At 42.9% G+C, this 11,705-nt stretch overlaps 2 protein-coding genes across 2 annotated transcripts; both read right to left on the bottom strand.

The window, feature by feature from the left end:
* Nucleotides 1-263: 263 nt before the first annotated feature.
* LOC146968439 (uncharacterized) lies at nt 264-4,369 on the bottom strand. Its single transcript, XM_085759232.1, has 3 exons — nt 4,177-4,369; nt 1,343-1,567; nt 264-1,249 (listed from the first exon to the last, which is right to left on the bottom strand). Exons 1-3 carry the CDS (start codon nt 4,367-4,369, stop codon nt 264-266), a joined length of 1,404 nt encoding a protein of 467 aa, XP_085615358.1.
* Nucleotides 4,370-5,787: 1,418 nt separating this feature from the next.
* On the bottom strand, nt 5,788-9,908 carry LOC146968438 (uncharacterized). The gene is made up of 2 exons (XM_085759231.1): nt 9,866-9,908; nt 5,788-7,154 (listed from the first exon to the last, which is right to left on the bottom strand). Exons 1-2 carry the CDS (start codon nt 9,906-9,908, stop codon nt 6,022-6,024), a joined length of 1,176 nt encoding a protein of 391 aa, XP_085615357.1. The 3' UTR covers nt 5,788-6,021.
* Nucleotides 9,909-11,705: the final 1,797 nt, after the last annotated feature.

The raw sequence follows: 11,705 nt of genomic DNA, 5'->3' as shown, positions 1-11,705 counted from the left end.
TGACAAAATATCTCGTCAAAAAAACTACAACCAATTGATTTAAGGTGTCTTTTAAGACTACCTACTGCTTTATATCTACTCCACACACACTGCAAGCAAATAGTTTAACTTCTGTATGGACTTTCATGTTCCTCTCATGACAACAAATGATGCGAAGCCTGCAAAGCTAGTTCAAGCAGAATATGCTATCCATGCTGTGCTTCAGCTTGCTATGCTTATGCTCAATAAATGATTTCTTCTCATTCCAGAGTTGTCTGATTGAACTAAACTTTCCCTCCTTTATGGGATTTGATGTGCATCGCCAGATTCTCCAGCTCCATAAATGTTTTCCCACAAACACTGCAACCAAATGGCTTCTCTTTTGAATGGAATCTTGTGTGATACAAAATATGTGACGGCTGGGTAAATCTTTTTCCACAAATAGCACAAACAAATGGTTTCTCCTGTGTGTGGACTCTCAAGTGCAAAATAAAAGTCTGTCGAAGCCTAAATTTTTTACCACAGGTAACACAGCCAAATGGCTTCTCTCCTGTATGGATCTTCATGTGGTTATTTAGACTCCCTTTAGCACAAAACGTTTGACCACAGGTAGCACAGTCATATGGTTTTTCTCCTGTATGGATTATCATGTGGAGTTTAAGATTCCCTCTTCGAGTAAATTTTTGACCACAGGTAGCACAGTCAAATGGTTTTTCTGCTGTATGGATCCTCATGTGGAGTTTAAGATTATCTCTTCGACTAAATTTTTGACCACAGGTAGGACAATCAAATGGTTTTTCTGCTGTATGGATTTTCATGTGAGTTGTAAGACTACCTCTTTGACTAAATTTTTGACCACAGGTAGCACAGCCAAATGGTTTTTCTCCTGTATGGATTCTCATGTGGAGTTTAAGATTATCTCTTCGACTAAATTTTTGACCACAGGTAGCACAGTCAAATGGTTTTTCTGCTGTATGGGTTATCATGTGAGTTGTAAGAGTACCTCTTTGACTAAATTTTTTACCACAGGTAGCACAGTCAAATGGTTTCTCTCCTGTATGGATTCTCATGTGTGTCTTCAAATCTGAGGGATTTCTAAATGTTTTCCCACACTCTGAGCATCGGCGAGACTTCTTACCAGTGTTACATTCTTCATCACTTACATGAACAGCTTCACTGTTCAAACCTGACTCAGGTGCTCTGGTTTCTCTCCTGTCATCATCAATGAATTCAGCTTTAGAGAACGACTCTGAGACCTCATCATCTGTATCTGGTTGAAGATCTTCAGGTTGATCTGAGTTCCTGGCTGTTTCAGATCCTCCACAGTCGTCTCCATCAGCCTCCATCTGTTCAGCTGAGCTGCTGGATGGAGGCTCTGCCTCAGTTTGTCTTTGATGAGGTTGTAGGGACTGAGGTTTCTCCTTCTCATCCTCACTCTTCTCATGAAGAAAAGCGAGGGAGAACGTCGGAGTGGTCAATAGTTCTTCCGTTTCTTCTTCAATATGTAGACTCTCTGGGTTCTCCTGATCCAGACTAGTGGTCAACTCAGGAGGATCCTCTGCTTTAATCATCAACAGGTGCTGATCACCTGCAGAAACAATGAAACACACATTATTGACAACAGCATCTTCATACTGTTACTCATATAACTGGTGTCTGTATGAACCCCAATTATCTTCTCAGTGGACACCAACAGCAGGCGGCACGGTGGCACAGTGGTTAGCACTGTTGCCTCACAGCAAGAAGGTCCTCTGGGTCCGGTTTCCCCCACCACTAAAAACATGCCAGCTAGCCTGATCCTCCAGTCAGCGCCCCTGACCAAAGGCACTGGCTCATAATCTGGAGTTGGTCCCCGGGCACTGCACCGCGGCTGCCCACTGCTCCTTAGGGATGGGTTAAATGCAGAGAAAGAATTTCACTGTACTAGCTGTATATGTGACAAATAAAGTACCCTTACCTTACCTTACCCTTATGTGCACCCATTCATCAGTGATCCATAAAGTCACCCTGATTAAACAAAACCCTCCAGTTACCACCATCAAAGTACACCTCCATAGAAAATGACTAGTAGTAATAAAGTATTGTAGACTATTGGACTCTAACCAATGCCCTGAGCTGCATCAAAGCTTTCAGACTGAGATAGAAATTGTACAGAATGAAACAACTAGAAAATTTCCTCTGGAGAAATTTTGAAAGGCCCACGGGGCTACTGCCGGTTTTGCCATCTCTGTCAACATGGGAATCAAACCCACGATCTTAAGGTCAAGACAGAGCTGATCAGACAGACACATGATCATCTTTCTATAAGCACTGATATGGAGGAGCTGTAACCACATTAGGTTAACTGTGTGTGTGTGTGTGTGTGTGTGATCACATGAAGTTACCTGTTTGTGTTAGAGTGTGGGAGAGGAGTGCGCGCTTCCGCGCGCATTTGTATGTTACCTGTGTGTTTTGATGTGTGTGTGTCTATAACTGTAATCACATGAAGCTGGTTCTAGAGTCTATGTGTGTGTGTGTGTGTGTGTGTGTGTGTGTGTGTGTCTGTGTGTGTGTGTGACTGACTTGACACATGTTATGAGCTGCATTCTGTGTCAGTCTGATTTAGCTGTGTCTGTGTCTATAAACATTTAAACGAGCGTCAGGTGGATTGTTTATGAAGTTAACGAGCTCTGGCCTGAGAATCAGACATTACCACGGCAACTCGAGGTGGTTACCACGGCGATAGGGGCCCCCCCAGGCTGAGACAGACAGAAACGTGGAGAAAAAGAGCCATTTTCTGCCTCTGCACCGGTCTCACATTTAGGCTTACTGTGACAAAACGGTAACTCCTATCAGAACAAAACACAGATCACATTGCTCTAAGGACTTCCTGAAAAATTTGGTACGATTTGGTGTTTCTACAGTAAATATTTTGGAGACGCTGGCAGTTTTAAAACATCAGTCCGTTCTGCTTCTCTCAGAAAATATTTGTATTGGAGTCAATGAGGAGCAGAGACAGACGTGGCCGCACTCAGAGGTTTATTCTGTAAATTCTGTAAGTCTCTCTGATATTTTGAGCACATGATATGAGAGATAACAAGTTTGTCTTACAAATTCTGAAAAAATTATGTGTGTAGAGTGTAAATTGTGGCCGGGCCGAGTGTGGAAAGAGAAAAAGAAAAAATCTGGAGTTTTTCTGGCATCTCTCCCACTCTAACCGATGATGTCACGAACTCTGACACGAACATTCCGTGCAATACACAACCATTATAATCTCATAATTTCTCCAAAAATGATCATGGTCATTGAACAGGGATTGATCAAAAACTATATCACCTATCAAAACGTGGAGTAATACGACAATACACAAGACTTGTGTCTACTGTTTAAAGTTTAAATGGAATCTCTAGGTGAAAGTATGCCTGAGCAGTAGACGTTTGTTAAACTCCAATGATTGGTCTTTTTCGCTATTTTTTCCCCACCAGTCCCATTGACTTCAATGCAAAATTTTGCTCTCTTCGAGTTGCAGGACTAGTAGCAAATCGGACTAGTAGCAAATCGAAAATCGTCCGGAAGATGAAAAATAATAATATTATGGAAGAAAAAATCCACACAATAACAGTAGTGCCCGGGCTTTGCATATTTCATAGCTGTTGGGACCAGTGCCCGGTGCGATTGCCCGTGGCCCTAATTAAGAGTACCATCATCAATACTATTGTTACTCTTTAGTAGAACTTGTTGAGTTGGTCCATCATGTATTGTTATATCATCATTAGTGGTTAAATTCCGAAACAGAAAAAAATCTGCAAAACTTAAATCTTTCAAAAAGTCCCTTTTCTAAAAACTTAAGTCTGTGTGTGATGAAGACACGATTCAACACCTGGACCTAAAAGGTGTCACTGTCTTCCTGTAAATTTGGTTTAAAAAACTACAGAACAGAAAACCATGTGGGGAAAATAACTATAAATTTGTAGATTTTGGTGATGACTCCAAAAACAGGACTATGGGAATAAATGCAAATAAAAAAAAGTTTGTAGTCGATAACAGCAATGTTGTTTTACAGAGCAAGTTGCCTCAACACAAATACCTGTTTTGGTAACTTCCTGTAGTAAAATTATTGACAGCCACAGAAAAGTTAGAAGATACATGGAGAACAATGTGCTCTTTCTCTACAAACCTAGACTTTGATTTTCATGGATGTAAAACTGAATCACCAACCTGTTTTGTTGAGAACGACTCGAGGCTGCAGGAGAACATCCAGCAGGTTCCTCTGCCGCTCGATCTCCTGTCTGAAGCCCGAAGCCTCCGCCTCGTAGCCGGCTACGACTCTGTCCACGGCCGCTAAGATTTCCTGGGAGGCGGCGGTGAGTCTCTCGGTGACGAATCCTCTCAGTAACTCCACCTCAGACATTTTACTATCGTTGACCCCGCCAAATGACTCCGAGAGTGGAATGACTCTATTGTTTTCCCAAACGCGACTCTCTTCCAGTTTGGATACGTGAATAAACATCATCCGAGTACAAACGTCAACTCCACCAAACGCGTCGTCAACCACAGACTCAGGTTAGTGTGACTGGTTACAATTCAATTGTAAGAATAATTCAGGCACACTACATCCTGGAAGACTCCCGTGATATCGCTCGTCTCGATGCCTTTCCGGTGTCAGTGCGTGTCTTCAAGTCGTCCGAGTAGAAACTGAAACCTATCCTCCTCTTCTTCTTAGCCATGTGGTTGGAATAAACCGCCATCTGCTGGATTTAAAACTGCTACTGCAGGGAAACACTAGAAGCTGACGAGCTAGGAGTTGACCAAGGCAGTAATGTGCTTTACATAAAGACAAGAAAAAGGCAGAAGAAAAGAAAATAGATAAAGTTTAAAGTTCTTAAAAAAGAGCTCAGCCATAAGCACATGAAAAGAGAAATGTTATTAACCTGGTTTTAAAAGTACAATCAATAGAAAGAAAACCACATAATGTGGCAACATACCGCACACTAAGACTGTATAGAGCAACGCGTTTCGCATATAGCTTCTTCAGCCTGAAGAAGCTATATGCGAAAAGCGTTGCTTAAATAAATCATAGATCCTCCATACCGTCTTAGTGTGCGGTATGTTGCCACATTTTGTGGTTTTCTTTATTGTACTTTTACGCCACACTACCAGCACCTAGACTGTTCACTGTGCACAGGCATTTTTCTAATTTCTAAATTCTGGATTTAAGGGGTTACAGTTGGGCTGATTTCAGTTTCAGAGGAAATGTATTCAGTATACGTTCTTTCGTCTATCTTGTTGATTCATTTATAATCTAGAATCTACACACTAGACACAGATGCAAAAAAAAATCCTACTTAAAGGCACTGAAAAATAATAGGCATTATGATGTTTCAGACTTTTTTTGTATAGATTTTTAATTTGATGAACAAGGAACCGTGGAGGATTCATAAGCAAAGTGACAATTATATCTTAAAATATAAAAACTGATCCTCAACTTCAGAGAAAATGGTATTCAATTTAAAATGAATGAACCCTCAATTTGTTTAGTAACAAAAAAAAGATGTTTCCACAAAGTACAACAATACCAGAAAGAGATTTGTTACCCTTTGTGAAAACTATAAAAATTGAACACAATTCGTTATCACCAACTTGTAACTGCAGCTTCAGAAACTGCTGCAGCTTCCAGTAGCATTGCTGAGTTTACATATACTCACACTCACTCATTTACATATAGCGCTCTTCATGTCACCCAAAGCGCTTGAAACCATTATTCATTTATACCAAATTCTTGTGTGCACGTAAAGATCTTCTTGTTGACAAAATATCTCGTCAAAAAAACTGCAACTAAATGATTTAAGGTGTCTTTTAAGACTACCTACTGCTTTATATCTACTCCACACACAAGCAAATAGTTTAACTTCTGTATGGACTTTCATGTTCCTCTCAGGACAACAAATGATGCGAAGCCTGCGAAGCTAGTTCAAGCAGAATATGCTATCCATGCTGTGCTTCAGCTTGCTATGCTTATGCTCAATAAATGATTTCTTCTCATTCCAGAGTTGTCTGATTGAACTAAACTTTCCCTCCTTTATGGGATTTCATGTGCATCGCCAAATTCTCCAGCTCCATAAATGTTTTCCCACAAACACTGCAACCAAATGGCTTCACTTTTGAATGGAATCTTGTGTGATACAAAATATGTGACGGCTGGGTAAATCTTTTTCCACAAATAGCACAAACAAATGGTTTCTCCTGTGTGTGGACTCTCAAGTGCAAAATAAAAGTCCCTCGAAGCCTAAATTTTTTACCACAGGTGACACAGCCAAATGGCTTCTCTCCTGTATGGATCCTCATGTGGTTATTTAGACTCCCTTTAGTACAAAATTTTTGACCACAGGTAGCACAGTCATATGGTTTTTCTCCTGTATGGATCCTCATGTGGAATTTAAGATTCCCTCTTTGACTAAATTTTTGACCACAGGTAGCACAGCCAAATGGTTTTTCTCCTGTATGGATTCTCATGTGGAGTTTAAGATTATCTCTTCGACTAAATTTTTGACCACAGGTAGCACAGTCAAATGGTTTTTCTGCTGTATGGATTCTCATGTGAGTTGTAAGACTACTTCTTCGACTAAATGTTTTACCACAGGTAGCACAGTCAAATGGTTTCTCTCCTGTATGGACTCTCTTGTGTATCTTCAAACCTGAGGGGTTTTTAAATGTTTTCCCACACTCTGAACAGCGGTGAGACTTTGTACCAGTGTTACATTCTTCATCATTTACATGAACAGTTTCACTGTTCAAACCTGACTCAGGTGCTCTGGTTTCTCTCCAGTCATCATCACCGTCTTCAGCTTTAGAGAACGAATCTGAGACCTCATCATCTGTATCTGGTTGAAGATCTTCAGGTTGATCTGAGTTCCTGGCTGGTTCAGATCCTCCACAGTCGTCTCCATCAGCCTCCATCTGTTCAGCTGAGCTGCTGGATGGAGGCTCTGCCTCAGTTTGTCTTTGATGAGGTTGTAGGGACTGAGGTTCCTCCTCCTCATCCTCACTCTTCTCATGAAGAAAAGTGAGGGAGAACGTCGGAGTGGTCAATAGTTCTTCCGTTTCTTCTTCAATATGTAGACTCTCTCGGTTCTCCTGATCCAGACTAGTGGTCAACTCAGGAGGATCCTCTACTTTTATCATCAACTGCTGATCACCTGCAGAAACAATGAAACACACATTATTGACAACAGCATCTTCATACTGTCACTCATATACCTGGTGTCTGTATGAACCCCAATTATCTTTTCAGTGGACACCAACAGCATCTCCTGCAGCCATGTGCACACATTCATCAGTGATCCATAAAGTCACCCTGATCAAACAGAACCCTCCAGTTACCACCATCAAAGTACACCTCCATAGAAAATTACTAGTAGTAATAAAGTATTGTAGACTATTGGACTCTAACCAATGCCCCGGGGCCGGCTCTACGCAGGGGCAAGAGGGGGCAGTGCCCCCCCAAATAAATGTCTTGCCCCCTCAAATCCAAATTTTAGAAGTTGAGAAAGCACATTTTAATATACTCAAAAAATGTGTATAATAGCCTACCAAAGAGAAAGAAGTTAAGTTGGGGGTCCGCCCGCTATTCAGACATCCCTCTATCTAGACATGCCGGTAGTCCGACACTTTTTGATACCGCTATTCCGACAAGTCGTCTTTTTTTTTTTCTTTTCTTTTTTTTTTTTTTTACAGCTGCGATACAGGCGCGTCTCTCTCTCTCTTGATGAGGGAGTGATGTTCTTAATCTCAACAACTAAACTATCAAGTCACAAACAAAACTGACACACATGATAAACAAACAGCAGTTTGTTTGTCAAGTTAACCTGTCACCTTCAGCACCACGGACAACGCCGCGGATGAGCCGTGAGCAGAGCGTCTGGGCTCTGGGCTTAGGGCCTGGGGCCTCATTTATCAAAACTGTAAGTAAGCAGTGTAAAACTGCTGCTACTAAATGTTTTGCTTAGGCCTACGGGGAAAAAACACCCAACATATTTACACCTTTTTCAGATCTATCAAACTGTGCGTGCACAACTTTCCGCAATTTCACTTTGATAAATCAAACTGGATCCAAGAATGGTGCACACTTGAACACACCTCATATTCTGCCCCCGGAACGTCTAGACACAACCATATATGGTCAGCACGTGCATATTAATTAGCCATGTGCGCTCTGTGGAGCGACAACAAAGTGACAACGAAGACAACGGGCAGAGGGCGGGGAAAAGAAAGCGAGATAGCTACACGGCATCTCTACCGTCCTTCACAGCTCCTCCTCAGGGCCGCGTTGTCTCACTCTTTATTCTCTCGTCAGCTCCAAACACACGTGCACCTCGTTAACTCAGGTGACAGAATAAAAACAGTCTCAGTAGAGCCGTTTTCCCACTAAAATTAGCGGGTCGAAGCGGGTTTTTTAAACGCGGGTCGACCCGCTAACAATCGGCATTTGGCCCCTTTCCCATTGACCAAAATGAGCCGAGTCTGACCCCCCCGCTGAGGGATCAGACAGAGCATAAACCAGTCGCTCCGCTCTCATCCGCGGTGCAAGAGACACACACAGTCATGCCACAGCTGCCCGCCGCGGAGTGTCCGTCCGCCGAGGCAGACTATCTGGCTGGCTGACCTGGAGCACCAGGACCGCGGAGGACAGAGAGTCTGCTGCGGCCGGATGACGGACGTCCGCGGCACAACACGTCAGTTAAACAGGCTGTCACTTCTTTTCTTTTTTTCTATCGTTTTGGTCAGTGGTCTCTGATCTTTTGATCCCAGTCTCGGATGAGAGCAGAGCGGAGCACAGCTTTGTTTTGGTACGTGATATGAGACGCGACCGGCGCGATGACGTAGCGTCACGTAACGTTCAGTGTCATCACGTAAATTAGCGGGTTGACGCGGGTCTGGCGTTCCCACTGCAAGCCGTTCGGAGCCGAGCCGATTAAAGGCGATTTTAACCCGCGTCGCTTGCCGAGTCGTTTGACCCGCGTCGACGCGGGTCGGTGCACCTTTCCCACTGCCACCAAAAGCCGATTGTTAGCGGGTTTAAACGGGTTTTTTGGCCAGTGGGAAAGGGGTATAGCAGATCAGTGTGCGCTGCTGCCGGTGTGTTTTTAAACTTGGAGGGTTTGTTTTTTTCTCCTCTAATAGGCCTATGTATTTGTGTATGAGAAACAGTGTCTCAGATGAAAAAAAAAAATCAGGACACGTTTGACTATAACGTAATCAATCAATGTCGGAAAAGCGGAATGTTTGAAAAATAGTAAAGTGCCGCTACTCCGACAATGAAAAAAAAAAATGTCGGAATAGTGGGACGCTTGAAAAATAATGTTAATGCCGCTATTCCAACAATTAGAAGTCAATGTCGAAATAGCGGCATGTTGGAATAGCAGCATGTAACCTACAAGTTGACAAAATTATCTGCAGTAGCACAAAAATCCACCGAAAAAGGAACAGTGTTCTGTTCCTTTTTCTTTTTTTTTAGTATTCATAAGACTACCTTTCAGTTTTGTAAATCTTGACCATAGTAGACCCCCCTCCTCCTCTCAGAGTGCACCAGAATGCTTCACTCACATTTTAAAATCACAAAAATTTTCTGGGGGGGAAACCCCCAGATCCCCCTACAGGGGTTTAGCTTTACCTTTTTCACCCCCTCTGGGTTTGCAATGCATCTTCAGGTACACTATATTACCAAAAGTATTCGCTCACCCATTCAAATGATCAGAATCAGGTGTCCTAATCACTTGGCCTTTGGTGGAGGAGGAATTATGGTATGGGGTTGTTTTTTAGGAGCTGGGCTTGGCCCCTTAGTTCCAGTGAAAGGAACTTTGAATGCTTCAGGATACCAAAACATTTTGGACAATTCCATGCTCCCAACCTTGTGGGAACAGTTTGGAGCGGGCCCCTTCCTCTTCCAACATGACTGTGCACCAGTGCACAAAGCAAGGTCCATAAAGACGTGGATGACAGAGTCTGGTGTGGATGAACTTGACTGGCCTGCACAGAGTCCTGACCTGAACCCGATAGAACACCTTTGGGATGAATTAGAGCGGAGACTGAGAGCCAGGCCTTCTCTCGTGACCTCACCAATGCGCTTTTGGAAGAATGGTCAAAAATTCCTATTAACACTCTCCTCAACCTTGTGGACAGTCTTCCCAGAAGAGTTGAAGCTGTAATAGCTGCAAAAGGTGGACCGACATCATATTGAATTCTATGAGTTAGGAATGGGATGGCACTTCAGTTCATAGAATGAGTAAAGGCAGGTGAGCGAATACTTTTGGTAATATAGTGTATGCACAACCCCCCCCCCCCATATAATGTGGCTCTTTGCATTACGACAGTAACAAATTTGGGCTTTAAGACCCTGGTTGGCCCCCCGGCCCCTAGTTGGACAAGTCTGAAGGTAGAGGTCTGACAAAGTGCAATCCACTTCTCCAGGTTGGGGTTGGACACATGGCCAACAACCCAATTCAATGAAGTTACTATAAGCACAGAGAAAAAAAAGTGCTGGAGCATGTGTTCACATGATGCCCCCTTCACATTTCTGACTGCCCCCTCATATATGCCTGCCTAGAACTGGCCCTGCAATGCCCTGAGAGCCCTGAGCTGCATCAAAGCTTTCAGACTGAGATAGAAATTGTACAGAATGAAACAACTAGAAAATTTCCTCTCGGGAAATTTTGAATGGGCCGCGGGGCTACTGCCGATTTTGCCATCTCTGTCAACATGGGAATCAAACCCACGATCTTAAGGTCAAGACAGAGCTGGTCAGACAGACACATGATCATCTTTCTATAAGCACTGATATGGAGGAGCTGTAACCACATTAGGTTACCTGTGTGTGTGTGTGTGTGTGTGTGTGTGTGTGTGTGTGTGTGTGTGTGTGTGTGTGTGTGTGTGTGTGTGTGTGTGTGTGTGTTTGTGTGTGTGTGTGTGTGTGACACCAACAAGGTTTAACTTTAAAACCAGATTAAATCATGGTTTAAGTTTAAATTCTGTTGCACGTTAACTGTGTTTTAATCACATGAAGGTGTGTGTGTGTGTGTGTGTGTGTGTGACTGTAATCACATGAAGCTGGCTCTAGAGTCTGTGTGTGTGACTATGAGCTGCATCCTGTGTCAGTCTGATTTAGCTGTGTCTGTGTTTATAAACATTTAAACGAGCGCCAGGTGGATTGTTTATGAAGTTAACGAGCTCTGGCCTGAGGATCAAAGAGGTTACCACGGCGATAGGGGCCCCCGCAGGCTGAGACAGACAGAAACGTGGAGAAAAACAGCCATTTTCTGCCTCTAAACCGGTCTCACATTTAGGCTTAGCATGACAAAACGGTAACTCCTATCAGAACAAAACACAGATCAACGTTGCTCTAAGGACTTAATGAAAATTTCGGTACGATTTGGTGTTTCTACAGTAAATATTTTGGCGACGCTGGCAGTTTTAAAACATCAGGCCGTTCTGCTCCTCTCAGAAAATATTTGTATTGGACTCAATGAGGAGCAGAGACAGACGTGGCCGCACTCAGAGGCTGATTCTGTCAATTCTGTAAGTCTCTCTGATATTTTGAGCACATGACATGAGAGATAACAAGTTTGTCTTACAAATTCTGAAAAAATTATGTGTGTAGAGTGAAAATTGTGGCCGTGCTGACAGTTTATCCAGAAAAAATACAGAATGTTTCTTCACTCTCTCCCACTCTAACCGATGATGTCACGTAGGGC

Source organism: Trachurus japonicus, chromosome 18, assembly GCF_045865225.1.
Source record: "Trachurus japonicus isolate A0001 chromosome 18, Traja_1.0".
NCBI lineage: Eukaryota > Metazoa > Chordata > Actinopteri > Carangiformes > Carangidae > Trachurus > Trachurus japonicus.
Note: the sequence above shows the minus strand (reverse complement) of the source record. Positions and strands in the feature narration are given on the sequence as shown.